Below are 19556 nucleotides of genomic sequence, written 5' to 3'. Positions count from 1 at the left end.
CAGGGATTCTGAGTGGATAGTTCAATGGAGACGTTAGGCTGAGTGAGCGAGGGTTTGGTTGTCTTCAGCTCCAAACTAAAACCAAATAGATATATAAAAGCTAAGTTATGATAGCCATAGGGTCCTTAACCCTTCTACTGGCGCCGGTTTCTTCTTCCTCGTTCCTCTCCTTAAATCGACTCTCTAGTTTTCACTCTTCTTCCTCACTTTCTGCCTCTGGTAAGCCTTCATATATTTCCTCTCTCTTTCTCTATTTGTGTTCAAGATAATTAACGGCTCAAACTCTTGCTTGTTCTCACATGATCTGAAATTCATTTTATTTTCTGCTCTATACTTATCTAGGACTAATTGCATGTTAGTTTATTTTTCTTTCTTCTCTATTAGAATTAATCATTTATTTAGTTTTCTCGTTGTTTGCTGGGTATTCTTTTGTTTTTTAGGAAAATAGAATCTAAATTCGATGGAATTTTCTGCTTCGTTTCTTCATAAAGAAAGTTGAAAATTCGAAGATAAGCCTTAATTGATTCATTGGTTGTTCGGGCGGGTCTTCTGTTCTATATATATTTTTTCTATCCGGTATATTATTGTATTATTGGGAGTAATTTTATGTTTTAATTGCGAAACTAGATAGACCTTTTGAGGGCAACATCTAGAAGGCTTGCGTTGGCAACAAAGACTCGTACAGTAGCAAGCATGGCTAAGGTTAGCTGATTTATTTATTTATTTTTATCATGTGTACCTGGGAGGTTCATGTCTGTTGCAACTGAATTGTCCTGAAATTTGAAACTGGTCGCTTGTTGTCATGCAGGAAGAAGCAAATGTGGGCAATGTAAAGCGACAATTAGCTAAACTGTTTGAGGAATCACTTAAAATAACGGTACCTAATGAGCCAGATGTAGAACCATTAGTTGCTGCCTGCACTGCTAAATTCGGTGATTACCAATGGTATGATACTGTGCTTGTACCCTGAAAATATTTATTAGAAATAGTTAATGAGAGTTTTCTTTAGAAGTGATATATAAACTAGGCCTATAGTTAGTTTTTAAGTTCATGTTTGTATATCCCTTCTGTATGAATTTATTTAAATTTGCTGCAGCAATAATGCCATGGGTCTATGGTCCAAAATCAAAGGAAAGGGTACTGAGTTTAGGGGTCCCCCATCAGTTGGACAGGTATTTGTATTGTCATTCTGTATATTTCTACCTTCTACTTTGATTGTGGATGACTTTGCTTTTGGACTTATTTGATTGCATCAAATAATTGTTTACGATCTTTTCTCTTGGTTAGGCCATCATGAAAAATCTTCCTCTGTCTGAAATGATAGAATCTTGCTCTGTGGCAGGACCTGGATTTGTGAATGTTGTGTTAGCAAAGAATTGGATAGCTAAGGTGTCTGCTTGTCTTTTTTCTAATTAAAATCTGTAATTTTGTTTCATCTTATTTCCCCTGTTTTATAATAGTTGCAATAGTTTTGCAAGATTGCTTATTTGTTGATTGCTATTGCAGACTATTCAGAAGATGCTAATTGATGGTATTGAAACATGGGCACCAAGGCTTCATGTAAAAAAGGCCGTGGTCGACTTTTCCTCACCTAATATTGCAAAAGAAATGCACGTTGGTCATTTGAGATCTACTATTATCGGTGACTCACTAGCCCGAATGCTTGAATTTTCCAATGTTGAAGTTCTTAGGCGGAATCATGTTGGTGACTGGGGTACACAGGTATATTTGGTTTCTGAAAATATGTGTCCTCTGTGTGGATGCTTCTCGTGTCTTTTAAAGGCTTAAATCATCAACATTAATTTTAGATTACTGATATGGGTTAGCTTATCTCTTTAGTGTATTATTGATTCTGTTGATCCTCCAACCTTCATTTCACTTCATCATTCCATCCAGCTTAAAGATTTCAAACTTGTTTTGCAGTTTGGTATGCTGATTGAATATCTCTTCGAGAAGTTTCCAAATTTTGAAGATGTTAATGAAACTGCCATTGGAGATTTACAGGTGAGTGAAATATATTAATAATCTTGGAATGCTGAAGTCTAAAGTTTATAGAAACTGACCATATATAGCACTTTGCATTGCAATAATTGGTGCAACTTCATCCTATAAAGTTCCTGTAATAAAAAGGGTAAACAAAAAGGGGAAAAAATCATTTTGTACATCAAAGAAACTGTTTTTTGTGTGCAACAGAAGACATTGGCTCTACTAAGTTTCAGTTAAAGAGTAGGCCAAAGGACTATTTCCCACCCAAAGTATGTTTTTTTTTTCTAAATTCCCTCCTATTAACTTTGAAAATCCTATTTACCCACCCATGACCGTTAAAATTAATTGAGTCCGTTAGTTACATCATTCCCAACCCCCCCCCTCCCCCCACAACTCTAAAAACTAACAATTTTTCCCCAACCCCAGTTTTAAAAAACTGCATTTCCCTCCTAAGGTTTTCAAACTTTTAGATCTAATTTTTTCGGCGATCTCCAAGCACCTACTCTCTCTCTCCAACGGCCCCTCCTTCCGGCTATATATCTTTTGATGGCGTGTGATGTTGTCGTCGACGAAGACGAAGAACGAAGGCGACTCGTCTTTGTCTTTGACTAAGAGGCCGAGGAGGGGGAGACGTCGCACGGTCGGAAAGAGGAGACGCCGGGGAGGAAGAGACGTCACCTGGAGATCGTCAGTCGTTGTCGGAAAATTCAATCAAAAATTTGGAAACCCTAGGGGGGAAAATGTTGTTTTTTAAAACTTTGGTTGGGAAAATTATTAGTTTTTAGGGTTTAGGGGGAAAAATAAAATAAAATTTAAGTTTATTTTTAATATTACAGATAAAATGACGATTTTGTTCTTGAAATCGTTCTTTTTAACAGCCCATGGGTAGGTAAATGGGATTTTCAAAATTAACAGAGGGAATTTGGAAAAAAAAGCATACTTTGGGTGGGAAATAGTCCTTTCGCCGGAAGAGTATTCATATATTAACGAGGAAGCTATAAAATGTAACGTCTAATTAAGCCATCAGCTCCTGATAAAATGTATAAAAAATTGTTTAGGAATCTTTCATGGTGTATGTTTATTGTTGTCCTTAACTTTGTTGGAAACTGTTATGCATGTGGAAATGATGAATCAATATTTCAGATTAGTTATTTTCTTGGTGCTAAAGATGCAAAGTTTAATATGATGGTTATTAACACTTTTGTGTTTCCAAAACGCCCCAAAACTGGTACAAAACTTTTTGGGAGCGTTTCAGAATTATAAAAAAAATTTGAAAAACATTTTAGGAAAAAAAATATTTTACTTATTTTTTAATTGATTTCATATTTCACTTTCTTTCACAATTTTGAACACTAACTTTGATTTCCTTTCCTTTTCTCTCTGACATCTGAAGCTTCTTTCTTCTTTGGTGTGTTAAAACTTATCTCCTCTTCCTCTCTAGGTTCTCACACAATCAGTAAACACTCAAAAAATCAACTTAATTAGATTTGATATACACTATTTTATTTAGTTGTCGATTGACAGATTAAGTTAATTGAGTGCATACTTTATTGTTTCTAAAAAGTTGTTGTATTTTTTTTAAGAAATACATGTATTTTTTTTATGAAATTTGATATTTATAAAAGGACCTCTATATTTTTCATATTTATACATTTCCCCATGTTTCCGCTCCTATGTTTTTGAGAAAATACGTTTTAGTGTTTCTGTTTCCACATTTCCGTTTCCATTCTGCATGGTTTATTACAAATCTAACTTGCATGGTGTTCTATTAGGCATTCTACAAGGCATCCAAACAGCGATTTGACTCTGATCCTGCTTTTAAGGAGAGAGCGCAAAAGGCTGTGGTTCGGCTCCAGGTAAACTGTTTACACTGAAAGATCTTTAAATGATCTGTGAGATTTCTAATTTTTCATGTGTAAACTTCCCTATGTATTCTTGTTATACCAAAATCATTACAGGGCGGGGAACCCAAGTATTACCAGGCTTGGGCACAGATATGTGAGATCAGTCGAAGAGAGTTTGATAAGGTCTATCAACGGCTTAGAGTTCAGCTAGAGGAGAAGGTAAAAAATTATCTTTATTTAACACTCTCTGGTTGTGCACCATGCTAACTTTTCATGGCCACTAATGGGTTCCCTAGAAACTCGTGCATTTATAAATAAAATATTTTGTTTGTGCCATTTAGTTTTGTATAAGCATGACAATTGTAGCTGGAAACCTGCTTTACTTAATATTCTGGCATGCCACTTTTGTTAAATGAGTTGAATTTCTTAAATCCTCCTAGCATGAGTTATATTCTGTGATTCTTTCATATAAGCTCTGCTACCAAATTAGTTTTAGGGAAATTAGTGTGTGCCTTGAAGCTGTTAGTGGCAATAATATGTAAATCTGCAACATTGTCAAGTTAATGAGTGTGGCTGTAGTAACATTATGTCTTAGTGACCTTTGGAAGAGGTAACTAAAGAATGACATTAAGTTACACATATAGTAATGTTCTGATGTAGAGAAAGGTTTTGAAGAACATTGTTATAATAAATTCAACTCCAGCTATACCATTGCAGTGAAAGATTACCTTTTGATTTTTGGAATTTTATTTTACAAGATTTTGTTGTATATGATGATGTTGAGTTGTGCTTTTCATGACTTGAAACAAAAACAGAGAGATTTGGAATATTTTGAATTATAGTTGTGTACAAACAATCTGAGCTCTTTTTCCAGATTGATTTACTGCATAGGTCTATTCAAGTTTTTAGCTGATATAGTTAATACAAAAGATTTGGGAAAATTCAGAATGCATTACATTGTTTTTCTTTGTTGACAGGGGGAAAGTTTTTATAATCCGTATATTCCTGGGGTGATTGAGGCATTGACGAAGCTAGGGTTAGTTGAAGAAAGTCAGGGTGCTCGTGTGATCTTTATTGAAGGGGTTAACATACCTCTCATTGTTGTTAAGAGTGATGGTGGTTTCAACTATGCTTCAACAGATCTAGCTGCACTCTGGTTAGTCTTTTGTTCTATTCTTCTTCTATTACATTTTGAAAATAAAATTTTGGAGCCAATGGATTGGAGATCTTGAGATTCTTAACTTTTCTTTTGTTTGTTTGTGCATTTCCTAGATTTTTGTTGTGTTTTAATTGCTAAGTCAGCCAGAAATGCTGATAAATGTCTTACGTAGTCGAGAAAGACTGAAATAGAGTGGGTTATGCCAGTGTCTTATACAATTTTCACAAATTTATGCTCGTAACACAACTAATAGCACTCTGCAAACTTGTTGCACTTATTATATATCAATAATTGGACCTGTTGCCTTTCTTTTTTGGGTAGCAATCAAAATTTAGAACTAGAGAGGTTAGTTTATTGATGATTGTAAACGTAAATATCAAATATCAGAATCTTCCCTTTTTAATTCTCTGTTGGAGTTACATGGAGTCTTGGGCTTGCAAAATTTAGATAAGTTTCATGGAAATTTAATATGATATATGGATTAGTGAATTCAATTGCCTTATTTTGGTATCTTGCTAATTTTTTATACAGCATAGCATGCAGAGTTTGACAGTTTGTGTTGAACTGTTTGGAGTTGCTATTTTTGCTGTCAGTTAGTGCCATGCTACGAATTTGTCATTCAGTGGTGTGTTGTGGATATCTCTCAGGATCATGTCATACAGTTTCCACTGAGTTGTTACCTGTTTTCTTTTGCATTCTCGAAAACATCTAAATGCTTTTTTTTTGAGGTTTTTAACCTGTTCATTTTTTGAAATATGCTGTTGTGAGTTACTCAACTACATTATGTTAATCAACATTCACTTGATTACATTTCTCTGTGGTATAGAAGTGGTAAATAGTTAACTTAGTGTTATTTACCGCACTGCTTAAATTGTGCAGGTATCGTCTTAATGAAGAGAAGGCTGAATGGATTATTTATGTTACTGATGTTGGTCAGCAGCAACATTTTGATATGGTGTTCAGCGTATGTATCAAAAGCCATGCCCTGTTTTCTTTTTATGTGGTTTTTCATGCGTATTGTCAAAACTCTCCTTTTTCCCCTGTTATTTGACCAGTAATGACATTTTAGTGCTAATTCCCTTAAGTCAGTTAAATTACAAAGTGAGAATCATTTCCTTGTACCAATTGTGGAGATGTGCAAATGGTATTCTATAACGGAATCAGAAGGTAATACATGCTTATGATTTTATATTCAGGCTGCCAAACGTGCTGGTTGGCTTCCATCTGATGGTAGTACTTATCCTAAAGCTAGCCATGTGGGTTTTGGCCTTGTTCTTGGAGAAGATGGCAAGCGTTTTCGGACTCGTAGCAGTGAAGTAGTTCGGTTAGTTGATTTACTTGATGAAGCCAAGAGTCGCAGTAAAGCAACACTAATTGAGCGTGGTATAATATTCAGTGATCTATTTTCTTTTTTAAATCACTAGAAATGTGCCCCATCTCACTGTATGCATAGTCTGATTTTGTGTGCTTATTTAGTTTTTGTTCCTGTAAGTTACCTGTGAATTTCATGTGCTTCTGTGAGTTACCTTTCATTTTCACAAGTGTGATTATATTTCATCTATCCCTGACTAGGTAAGGCTGAAGAATGGACTGCGGATGAGCTGGAGCAAACTGCTGAGGCAGTTGGTTATGGTGCTGTTAAGTAAGCTTTTATAATCTTATAAGCCTTCCTTGGCAACAGTTTGAATCGCCAGAATCATTGATTGTAGCTTGCTAAACAGGCTGCATGCACTCAAGAAAAGAAAGAAACAAAAAAATAAAAAGGAGATACTTCATTCGCTATGTTGATGAAACATTGTTATGACTCCAGTATATATTGACAACCATTATATTCTCAAATTTTTGAAAATGGTTCTGTGGATCTTTGGAATCGTTTTTCTGTTGACTCCATTTTCTAGATATATTATTGCCTACCAGTCTCATTCAATTAATCAATTTTTCATGGTCAATTCCTTCTGCCAACTGCCAGATTTTACTAATAAACACCCTTTTCAGTTTACTTATGATGTATTAATAATTTGTTGCACTTAGGCCATTGCTCTTGGACCAAATATCTTTTCACCTTATATGAGAAAAGGATGGCATTCTGGGTTTGCGAAGGGAGGCTTATCAAAGTGGGGTAGTTGCATTAAGAACATGTCAAAGTAGACTTTTTGGGAGGTTTTTTTTTTCTTTAGAAATATGCTTTTTAAAATTATTTAATTACTATGGTAATCAATGAAATTTATCATTTCCATGATTGTTGACTGTACATATTCTATCAAATATATGCAGTGAGGTATTTTCGTCCATGCAACATTGTGCTGGATCTTATAAACCATGTAAAGTTTGTGGATTAAATAAATGATGAATAGCATGTGAATTGGATCTCAAACGACTTACATTATTGTCACCTTGTAATGACCATGGCTTTTTATTTGGTTGTTAGTTCCCTTTATGATATGTAATATATGTTTACATGTGTCTTGGCAGGTACGCTGACCTGAAGAACAACAGATTGACCAATTATACATTTAATTTTGATCAGATGCTTAATGATAAGGTACATCCCTACTATTTACTGATGTTTAGTTTGATTAGTTCTAAATATCATTTTATTGAAATCTTTTCTGTGTATTCTTCCTGTTTTCCTTTGCTTTTGGTTTACATGTCACCAGTGCAGTATTCTAATCGGAGTTGGTGTCTACAATTAATGAACAGCCACACCCACTTTCATTATTCTTAATCTGTGATTATCACTACTCCTATGGTTAATTTTTCTTACATTCTAAATTTTATATGAACAGGGAAATACTGCTGTTTATTTGCTGTATGCTCATGCACGGATTTGTTCCATCATCAGGAAATCTGGCAAAGATATTGAAGAGTTGAAGAAGGTAAGTTTTCTATTGAAAGCAAACACAATGCTTAATTCCTTGTTGTAGCAGTGTTTTTAATTTCTCACTTTTATTTTTTGCATGTATCCTAACCTAAGTAAGTGGCAATATTTGGGTTTGAGGCAATCCACCCCAAATACGATTTCATCTACCCCACCCCATTATTTGAATCCAACACTAAGTTGGGTTGGTGTGGATGCTTAAGCAGTTGAATTAGCTGGTGCCCATACATTAGCTGCTTTTCTTATATTCAGATGGTTTCTAAATGAATCTATGTTGAAGTTTAATCTATGGCTTAGTATTATACTTTAATCTAGCTAATGGATCGATGTGCTTACACCCTAAAACCTAAATAAGCCTGGCATATATATTACCCCCCTTAAAGCTCGAGGTTTCAAATTGTCAAATATTTTGAAGTTTTTAATACTTATCTTTCCAGAATATGGAGGTTGCTGGAGTTGAAATTACAGCCTGTTCATCATAATTTACAGGAATATTCTGTAGTTGGATCACAAATCAGGGAGTCAGTATATCACTGTTGTGTTGCTAAGCAAATTAGCATCTTATTGTGTAGAGGTGTGGCCTTTGCTATGCTTTGTTCTAAAAATTCAAATATTTGATTCACAGATGGGATCATTAGTGTTGAATCATGCGGATGAGCGTGCGTTGGGACTTCATTTGCTACAATTTTCTGAGGTAGACGTTTTTCCTTTACATTTCTTGACCTTAGTTGGGATGGTATTTTATTTGCTTATCATTAGAAATTTTACTTATGATTGATGTGATTTCCTTCATGTTTCAGGTTGTTGAGGAGGCCTGCTCTAATCTTCTGCCGAACGTCTTGTGTGAATATCTTTACAATTTATCTGAATACTTCACAAAATTTTATTCCAATTGTCAGGTATGAACAAGACTCTATATGGTGGTAGATATTTTGTATTTGATTTCATCATTTTTCTCACATGAGGTGAGGTAGGGAAGTAGCTCACTGGCTAGTTCATCCATCCAGTTGAATAGGAAGACAGCAACCAAGTATGATTTAGCCACCTTTGTTAACCATATTAACCAAGCAAAGAGGTCACTTTGCAATGAAATTTTATTGTCCTGCAAGATGAAGATACACTTGAAATTTGCATAAATATTGTATAGATGACTTATTAAATTTCATATTACATAACTTCATTTTATTATTGAAAAATGGCATGTAGGTTGTTGGGTCAGCTGAGGAAACAAGCAGACTTTTACTTTGTGAAGCAACAGCAACAGTTATGAGGAAATGCTTTTATCTTCTTGGGATTGTGCCCGTTTACAAGATATGACATTTTACTGTTCAAATGCATAGCCCATTATGAAGGGTTGTAAGTTATTCGCTTCATTTAGAGAATGTATTCAGAATAGCACTTTTGGCAAATTTTTGTTGGAAAATTTGTCCAAGCAATTACTATAAGTCAGATTTTGAATGTGTTTTTTAATGGTGAAGCTGGTTTCAAAGGTCTACCTGCATACTTAACATACCGAAGTTGCATTGAGTCACATACAGATTTGTATGCATGAGTGCCCACGGAGCTCACTTTCAAATAATCGTCCACCATATCTGAATCAACCGCAGATTTTTTGTAATTGTATAATACCATATATCCTCCTAGTCCCTATTTTCAACTTCTTGTAATTAGAATTCAGATCAGTGTAAATAAGTTTGCATCTGTATTGAAATCAAATATAGCCTTTCCAGCTAATCCTTTGTTGAATCTCTCATAGAATCAGCCGAGCTGTTTCTTACAAGGCAAACGATTAGATAACAAGAAGCAGCCAGGGAGTGTTTTAACACTTATATTTGGTATTGTATTTGCAGTATCTCTGTAAGTGAAACACAGAATCAGGTATGGCGGGTGGATTTGCAGGACTTTTTGTTGGATTCAAAGCTACCTTCACTTGTGTGGTTGCTACTTTCTGTTTGGTGTTTGAATTTTGACCTAGGCTAAGTATCAGGGTATAGAAAAGGTATTTTGATTGCAATTATCCAGGATATCTACTGTAGATAACTCCTCCTTTGTTGCTTGGTTTTGGCCTTTTTGTTCGATAGAAATTGCGTTGCTGTTAATTCAGCTGTCAGTGTTCGATCTGGAGGATCCTTGCCAATGGGATACTTTTATGTAAGCAAAATTACTGAAGAGGAGAAAATTTCTTGTGTGCATGGTTTAAAGATTAAAGAGAAAGAAAAGTTGATGTAACGCTTCACAATCTCACACTGAAAGACAATGGTTGTTCAAATAGAATCTCTCTATATTGAATAATAAAAGAAATTGCAACTGAATTGTAGAGATTTAGGCAACCAATTTAGGAGTGAATTATGTGAAATGTTCAAATTAAGTTAAAATGATCATAAACTCTTACTAGGATATAATTTCAACTACGTGAGAAGTACTCTAGCAGCAAGATATTCTTTATACAACCACATATCAAGTCCTCTAACATCATCTAAGACATAATTTTTGCATCAACTGTCGCCCTCCTAAAGAACTTGACTTTGGTGGCAAGTCTTGAGCAACGTATGAAGCGAATAAATTTGGATGCGAACATTGTAGCTGTGCTATTTGTAACCATGTAGAATTGGAGTTCAGACGATTCTTCCATCTTACCAAGGATTTGTAATAACCTCCTCGATGTGTTGTGACAAACTAATGATTGAGAATTGATGCAACCTTATTGCGAGTTCTAGTGCTCGAAGGGACACAAATAATGGCATCTTTGAAAGATCTTTTGGCAATGTATTTTAATCCATATTCCCATTAAAATCTATCAAATTAGAGATATTGAAGATTGAACTAAAACCATAGTTTGGGGGCAAGTCAATGGTTTAGACATTTGGACCCAACTTCTTGACAATTTCAAATGGCATAGTCAATGGCGTATGTATATGTATGTGAAGAGTGGAAGAGGTGAAACTGTGAAATTCACAACTGTTTATACAGACACCATTTACGGTTGTACATTGATAATGTACAAACATACATTACTTTATCTAATCCCGTACAATCCGTAATTTCTTCGAATTTTGGGGTAGATAAGGATATTGGATTCTCTTTATCCAAACACCATGTATGCATGTGCATGATGCTTGCACAACTGTACATAGGTCAAAAGAAATCTTTTTTGGGTTTATCTTGATCTAATTGATAAACCTAATATTATTTAATTTTATACACAAACAAACACCTTAGGATTATTACACTTTGATCCCTAGGTACAATAAATTATATTTCGAGCCCAAATACCTTCTTAGACTTGAAACTCGAATCTAGATTGGGTTAAACTTGGATAATCTTATACTTTTAGAGTTTGATCAACTTCTTTTATGCATAACTTATATGCTCTTCATTACGTTGGTAGTGATTGAATTCTTGTCAACCTCTTAACTTAGTAACCTTTCGAAAATAGACCAAAATTGACTTCTACCAAGACATCATAACTACCTAACTAATGAATTGTTTGCGATTGACTTCTTAACCTGTCAATGATACGATTACTCGCATAATTTGATTTTTTTATCATATGATATCTCTTTTAAGATTAAAATCTAGAGTAAATGTCTCCCTTAGGGAATCTTCGATATACATTAACTAACTTTTGTTAATGATCAAACGATATTAGATTAAGTAGTAACTCAATTTCACTATAACCACAAATTTAGGTTTTTGTAGTTGTTATTATCTGTTAATGGGTCTATTTGAGATATTAGCTCTTGTGTTTGAGAGTGATAAATCTTCTATTAATTCATCATAACTTTTGTATCTATCTCGAAACGGTCAATTATCATATTTTTTGCAACCCTTTATAAGGATTGCATTTGACTAATGTCAAACCATATCGACTTTTATATAAAATGGTTTGGTCTCTTTCAAGTTTAGGAACGCATATACCTATATTCATTAAAAAGATATATTTCATAAATACTAAAGTAACCATCCATATAAAATCTTCTTAGTGGGTCTATCTAGTGAACCCGTATATAATGTGAACTCATTTGTTGCATTAAATTGACAACAAACATCTTTAACACGTAAGATTTGTCATCATCTTTCAATGGGATAGTTCAACACTATGATAATCTATTACAATTATATGTTCTTTTGGTCATGACAACATCAAAACTACAAAGGATTTAAAAAGAATCACCTAATATAAATATAGAACTTTCATGATCAGTTTTTATACACTAAATTTTTCAGTGCGATTTAATCATTTTTAAGACATTTATCTGCTTATAAGAAATTAAAATTGAAATGATTACAAAATAACATAAATGTCGATTAACTCCATACTACCCTAACATGTATAAAAGCTGTGATTTTCCAGATTTGAGTGTGGGTTTTGTTGCTTGGTTTTGGTCTGTTTGTTTGCTAGAAATTGAGTTGCTCTTAATTCAGGCATGGAAGGTCTAGGTTCCTAACAAACGCTTTATAATACAAACTTTCCATTCTAGTTTATGATCTCTTTCACAAGAAATTCATCACATAGAGGTTAGCAAGTTACTGAACAAATGTAGATAAAGCCTCAAACCGGAAGACATATTAACATCATCTCAACTCTCAAGCTTAACCGGTAAAAAAACCTAAATTATAAGGCTTGTTTGCTACATATTCATGAAAGTTCCAATATTAGTTTTGCCCATATCAAAAGTTCTTCCGTAGTGACGGCCTGCAAGCACTCACCAAATTATTTCTACCTATCGATGATAAAAAGGATCCCCTGATAGTCGAAGGCTTCTTTGAGATGGTAGCCTTGGGACTGTATGGCTTCTTGTGGCAATCTAAACCAGCTGCATAGCTCTTGCATGACTTCATTTTTAATCTACAAGGAGCCCCCTTCTTCACAAGATCTTCTAGGCTCTTCACACTTGCTAAAGATGTAAAAGATTGAGACTTCCCCTCATAAAACTTTGAAAGCCCCCTTCTGCATAACAAAATTTAGAAGCTTTAGACGATAAAACTATAATTATTTAAGAACAAGTTATACATCATTCATCTCTACTTACTTGATGGGGAGTTGAGCAACAAGCTCTGATAATTCATACAAAGGTCCATTTGAAGATGATGAAGAAGATGTACATGATCCCAAAGAAGAGGCATCCTCCATCAACTCTGATGAATGCAATGAAGAAGAAGCAGAGTTTGTTGAATCTTCTAAGGATTCAACAGATGAAACTGACTCAGAATTTTCTTTACCATCTTCTGTAATCACCCACTTATCATCTGGTTTTTTCTTCAAACTCAGATGTTCAAATATCTGGTTGCTGCCATCCATGATCGAAACCCACCTCACAAAATTTCATAAGTTGAATTAATGGTTCGATTCTTCAAGATCTCAGTTTGCAGACTTTTTCTTCTATGGTCTTTGAAGAGGGAGCATATATGTAAATATATATGCACAGACATAATACATTGTACTCGGTGGCCTGAAAACATTGGATAATGTTTGTTTATACATAAAATATAATATGCATAGATTTGTAATTATCAACTGTGTATGGTTTAAACTTATTACCTTTCCCATACTACAAGGAAAAAGGATAAGGTCTAATTTTGAAGGCATCCATATCCGAGTCACTTCTTTTTATTTGGCTTAACTCAGGTCTCCATCTTTGGCAACTTTGCCTCATAAAGCTATGACAAAATTACATATTTCCATATTTCAAGGCCAAAAATACAAAGCAAAAGTTATGCCCAAAAACACCAATTTTCGGTGGTGGGCATGGATAATACTTGCAATAATTCTTGTTTAACTTCCCCTTAACATGATATAATCCAAGAATTTCTTTGTCCCCATTTTCACTAATGCGTATGAACATTATTTGTCGTTTACTCATTTGATTCAAAACTTACATGAGAAGAATAATACTTTATATACATATTTTAGAGTATATACTTTTAAATATATAAATAATGTGTTATAATATAATTAAATATTATTTTATCTTTAATTTAAAATCATTTAAGTATATGATGATATATTATTATGTATTTAATTATATATTCAAAAGTTTTTATATATAATTTTATTACGTAAAAAATCCCAGATCTTTATAATATATATTATATAGATTTATTTTAATGTATAAAATTAAGTTATGAATTATTGAATATTTATGGGCTATGGAGATGATGTTTAAGGGCGAAATTAGGGGAGGTTAGGATAAGAAGGCTGACTAAGATGATTGGGGAAAAGGCTGTGGGTATCTGATGGGCACCCAAACTGCCACCACGTGCTATGTTAGCTGCTGCCATTTTAATTCTCCCAGTAATCTTATCTATGAAATGCAATGTACACAGGTGTTGGACAACTCACCTACTTTTATTATTATTATTATTAATGCTTTAAATGCTTCACTAGTATTTTTCTCTAACAAATTACTTGACCCCTTCCTAATTCCTACCCCACAATTTTCCCATTTAGGCAGCCACCACGATTAAGAAAACATGTGAGATCTAACAATGTTTCCTGAAATGAATAAAATTGAGTCTTTTAATTATCATACAATATTGATGAAAAACATAAATTGTATATTGAAATTTCAATAAAATTATAAATATTTATTTTAAGTATATAAATAGATATATAATTAATATATATCATCATATGATCGAATGATTTTAAATTAAAATTAAAATAATATCTAATTATGTGATGATATATATAAATATATATATATATATATTTATTTATGTACTAAAAGAATATATATAAAAAAAATTGCTCTTGCAATATATAAATATATTTTAAACAAGGGAGTTTTTTTCTTTCTTCAGTTATTTTCTTCTGTTGTGATTAACATCCTCAATGTGGGAAGACTATGAAACCTACCCTATCCAACTGACTGAATTGGCGTGAAATTAGGCACAAAGCCGCCCATACCCACCCAGCATCTAACTTGAACCATCTGAATTAAAGTTACTTACCAGATAAGGACTCAGCCATTTATATCCACGAAAAGCACTCCAAAAAATTAAGCACATGTAGCTTAACTTATTAACTCAACCAGAATTCAGAAAATGTGTAAAAATACGGTTGAAAAGAGGCAGAAATATGATAAGAGCAATATTATGTGTATTTATTTTGGATACATAAATATATATACATTTATATGTATCATCATATGATTATGTATTATTTTATCTTTAATTCAAAATCATCCAATTATGTGATTACATATATAAGTGTATACATATTTGTGTATTCAAAATACATACACATAATTTTATTGGTATGATAATACATAGAGTTATTATCTCATTTCCTCTTCATCTATTTGGTTACGAGGATTGCATTATTAATAATTTTATCAATAAGATTATGTGCATAAACAATAATATGTCATTATTTAATTGAATAATTTTGAATTAGAGATAAACATATAATCACATAGTGATATGTCATTACTTATACACAAATTTGTGTTTATTATTTGCGCACATAATACTAACAATAAAACTATGTGTACCTATTTTTGGTACACAATTTGTATACACAGATGATGTGTTATTATGTGATTGGATGTTTTTTCATCATATGATAACACATATTTTAAAATCATCTAATTACATGATAACACATCATTGTGTACATAAATTATGTACCAAAAATAGGTACACATAACATTGTTCTAATACTAAGCACTAGGATACCAGATTTTTGTAGTAAGTTGTCTCAAAATTGAAATATTGCACCCAATCTGTAAGGATGATTTATATAAAGCACTTTGAAAGTTGACACATAATGTTTAGCCTATAACGATTACTGATACTCTGGGAAATTCAAACTACAATCGAAATATCGATGGAAGACAAACTACCTTGGATAATTAACAGGAGGTTCCAAGCTACCAACCAAAATACCAAGATCAATGTCCTTGTCTTCAAACTTTTTGATGAAAGGGTGACTCTGGAAGCACAAAAAATCATCCATATGTGAATCAACTCTTCCTTAAGAGGGAAAAAAACACCGAACTTGTGAAATAAAGAGAATGTAAAATGAACTATGCAGTACGATTAATAACTTACCAAGAGGTCCAAAGATGATGATCTATCTCGAGGATCCTTCTGTATGCTGAAAGTACAAAAGAAATAGGCAGTCAAACACTATATTCAAATAGATTCTGGTCCTGCAATAACTATATACAAATAATATAGGGATAGCAAGTTATCAAGTCAATTCAAAATATTCTGACAAGTTCTCATGGTGTCATTGCAGCAATGTTAATTGACAACTGACCACCTATTCTCATTTTGGAAATAAAATTGGGAAACTCAGTGTATTCTATCAGTCAGACCATTCAATTCAATGACAAAAAAGGTCAGTGGCAGTAGATATAACTGTAGAATAAATCAGGGTCTGTAAATTTCAGAAGCAAACTTGTAGATGTAAGCTCAGGTTATGAGACTCAAATTTCAAGTAATTGAAACTGAATTATGGCATATCATCACAAGAGTAATATTATGTATATCTATTTTGAATACACAAATAGATACATATTTATGTGTCATTATATAATTGAATATTACTTTATTCTTAATTCAAAATCAACCAATCATATGATAATACATATCAAATATATACTAATTTGTATATTTAAAATAGATACATATAGTTTTATTGATCATGAGAATGAAATCCACAAGCTTATGCATCAGATCTGCTTGATAGGCTCCATAAGATAAAAATACAATAATGGATTGGTATCTAAAACTATTAGTATAGATAATGACAACCAAAAAAAAGAATGCAAGCAACTAAAAGAAAAAGACAACACATTTAGACAACATTAATAATTGTAACTGACGTCTATTTAAGTTACCAGGATGATACAAATGAACAAAATTCCGGTGAGAATTGATCTGGTGGAGCAGTTGGTGGTGGGCTTTCTACAATTGCTTCCAACAGCTCATAAAAGCTAGGCCAGCTTTGCTGGTCTTCAGATACAATATAAGGGAAACGCCCAATAGCACACTCAAGTACTACCATGCCCAAACTCCATATATCACTGCTATAGTCATAAGTGCTCCCGCTAATTCTTTCTGGCTACACAAAAAAACAAAAACAAAGATTTCAAGTCAATATTCAGCATGAACAACACTGCATATGCGGTGGGAATGTGTGGAAAAAAGCTATAAAGACTTCAAAGAAATATAGAGATCAAGGAATGATAAACAAAGTACAGTGAAATAGAATGTTCACATACCGACATATAATTGTAAGTTCCAACAAATGTATCCCTTTGACCCATAGAGCTAGCTAGCATTGCACTGACACCAAAATCAGTAATCTTCACTTCACCTTTATGATTTACCAGTAAATTGGATGGTTTTATGTCCCTGTGTATTACGTGTCTTTCATTGTGCAAGTACACGAGACCTTGCAAAACCTGGAATATATACAAAAGGAAATATGCTATAGTCAGATACAGACAATTTTTTGAAATGTTGCAACTGAATTTTGTATTGTAGCACAAGCTCTGGAACATTGAATTCAGATGAAGGAAGTTCACATACCTGCTTACACACAACGGCAAGGTATGGTTCAAGAATTGTTTTAACTTGACGGATCACATCTGCCAGCGAACCACGGTCCATATACTCTAGCACAAGAGAAATAACTCCATTGTGATAAAAAGAGTGGTAGCAAACTACTACATGGGAGCATTGCGATGCCCGATTTATTTTCAGCTCTTGCACAATCTGTTTGCGGATCTCCTCTTGTATGTTCATCTGTATGACCTGTAATACACAACTCAAAGAAATTCCACATGGTTCAGAAATCAAATTTCCTAATCCAGAGCAGTGATGCCTTAATAAATTGACATATTTTTGCACAAAGAATATATGTAGTACTAAAATCACAAATACCAACCGAAATAATAAGTATTTTTCAGGGAATCTGTCATATTTTTTTGTTATAATTTCTAAAATTTAAACACCATAATCTCTCTTGTTTCCTTTAAAATTGGATAAGGAGTAAAGAAAAGATACTAATGATCGGTACAAAATAATTTTAGAACTCTTAATCAAGCAAATGGTTGAAGAATATACGCTAAACATGTCAATAGAGTTTATATATGGAAGCCCCAAAGGAACCATAAGCATATTAGGTGATATTATAATGACCTTCAATGCAAACAATCTTCCAATCCATTTATGGCGAACAAGTTGTACTACACCGCCACTTCCCTTTCCAATCACTTTGATTGTCTCCAGATCTTCCAAAGAGAACTCAACATCAAGCTCCTTGCCATCGGAAGCCTATTCAAATTACAATTAAAAAACAAATTTTAGGAGTGTTTAAGACACAAATTGGAGAACAATTAATCTGGACATGTGTATAAAAAATCTGATGTACAGGTAACAAGAGCTTGACACATAAATTAACTAACACAAGGATGAGAAGATCAATCATCGGGGCTGTAATTTATGTTTTCTATAAGCAGAGTTATAGAGCATTTTGAAGCTAACAGAGAATCCTTGAAATTCAAGAATAGTCAAAACTATATCTTCAACCTGAATAAGAAGCAAGATAAAATCCAAAATCAATATAAAGAACTTACACGGGATTCTTTTTCTTCAGAAATGAGGCGCAAACCTTTCTGATTCAAAAGCAAATCGCCATCATGAAACGTGCCACTCGCAGTCCTGACAATACAAAATTCAAAATGATTGAATTTAATCACATAAAATCAACCAAAAAAAAGAGAGCTAACAGGTAAATCCCAAATATAAAATATATTCATACCATTGATCGGGCAAAAACTAAAGAACCAATCAAGAAATATAAACAGTGACTATAATCTAAAAAGTCGAAGAGAAACGTACAAGAAGGAAGTGATAGGGGTTTCTTGAGCTGGAACAGAGAGTTTGAGTTGTTTCAGTGGCTTCTTGGTCTTCATTGGACGTTCTAGGGTTTGAAGAAATCTAGAGTAACTGTTCTGCTTCTAAGGGTTGAGAGAGAGAGAAAGAGAGAGAGAGAGAAAGAGAGAGAGAGAGAGAGAGAGTCGATTATTCTTTTCTGGAGAAAGTGAGCCGTTAACGTAACATAAATTCAAACAAGGAAGACCGCGCAACATAACCATTACTTTTTATAATTGATTTAGGGAGAAGGTAATAATCAGGTGTGTGCGCACCAATCATGTTTGGGTCTGCAATTTTAAGTTAATCATAGAACCAGACCTAGGAGTATTTGATTATACCATCTAATCATAAATTATTATATTATTTTATATAAATAAATTTGTATATATAATTTTATTTATAAAAAAATTAAATCACACGCAATATGATGTAATAAATCAATTGAAAACTAAAAAAAAAAAAATCAAATTTTCATGCACAAATGACACAATACCAAAAGTTAATAACATTTTATGAGAGGCCAAAGGACTTATTCCCCCTAAAGATTTCTATTTTTCTACGTGTCTATCTTTTAACTTCGAAAAACTTTTTTTTCCATCCATAAACTGTTAAAATTAACCAAATTTATTAGTTTTATAAATTTTATTTTTTCTCTAAATTTTAAAAACTAACAATTTTTTTTTTTGAGTTAAGTTTTAAAAAAAATATTATTTCTCTCATATGGTTTAATTTTCAATCTCTGATGCGATTATCGGTGATCTCTCTCTCTCCGACGTTTCTTCCCCCTTTGGGGTTT

At 33.2% G+C, this 19556-nt stretch overlaps 3 protein-coding genes across 4 annotated transcripts; 1 reads left to right on the top strand and 2 right to left on the bottom strand.

The window, feature by feature from the left end:
• LOC123194510 (arginine--tRNA ligase, chloroplastic/mitochondrial-like) lies at positions 1–9331 on the top strand. 2 transcript variants are annotated; one of them, XM_044607733.1, is made up of 18 exons: positions 1–219; positions 632–702; positions 809–945; positions 1097–1172; positions 1288–1389; positions 1507–1722; positions 1924–2004; positions 3759–3842; positions 3945–4049; positions 4808–4986; positions 5869–5953; positions 6186–6372; positions 6562–6631; positions 7462–7531; positions 7776–7865; positions 8493–8561; positions 8668–8766; positions 9074–9331. In XM_044607733.1, the coding sequence occupies exons 1-18, from the start codon at positions 108–110 to the stop codon at positions 9182–9184; spliced, it is 1944 nt and encodes a 647-aa protein (XP_044463668.1). In that variant the 5' UTR covers positions 1–107; the 3' UTR covers positions 9185–9331. The 2 variants fall into 2 exon arrangements, with proteins under 2 accessions (XP_044463668.1, XP_044463669.1); XM_044607734.1 differs by having other exon boundaries at positions 14–219; positions 628–702.
• A 2977-nt stretch (positions 9332–12308) lies between these two features.
• Positions 12309–13360, bottom strand: LOC123194508. The gene is made up of 2 exons (XM_044607732.1): positions 12901–13360; positions 12309–12818 (listed from the first exon to the last, which is right to left on the bottom strand). The coding sequence occupies exons 1-2, from the start codon at positions 13167–13169 to the stop codon at positions 12539–12541; spliced, it is 549 nt and encodes a 182-aa protein (XP_044463667.1). The 5' UTR covers positions 13170–13360; the 3' UTR covers positions 12309–12538.
• A 2215-nt stretch (positions 13361–15575) lies between these two features.
• Positions 15576–18936, bottom strand: LOC123194507 (mitogen-activated protein kinase kinase 6). The gene is made up of 8 exons (XM_044607731.1): positions 18725–18936; positions 18460–18544; positions 18023–18157; positions 17411–17635; positions 17101–17283; positions 16717–16940; positions 15923–15968; positions 15576–15803 (listed from the first exon to the last, which is right to left on the bottom strand). The coding sequence occupies exons 1-8, from the start codon at positions 18796–18798 to the stop codon at positions 15711–15713; spliced, it is 1065 nt and encodes a 354-aa protein (XP_044463666.1). The 5' UTR covers positions 18799–18936; the 3' UTR covers positions 15576–15710.
• Between the last annotated feature and the right edge of the window lie 620 nt (positions 18937–19556).

Source organism: Mangifera indica, chromosome 13, assembly GCF_011075055.1.
Source record: "Mangifera indica cultivar Alphonso chromosome 13, CATAS_Mindica_2.1, whole genome shotgun sequence".
Lineage (NCBI taxonomy): Eukaryota > Viridiplantae > Streptophyta > Magnoliopsida > Sapindales > Anacardiaceae > Mangifera > Mangifera indica.
This window is presented reverse-complemented; position numbering and strand designations above follow the sequence as displayed.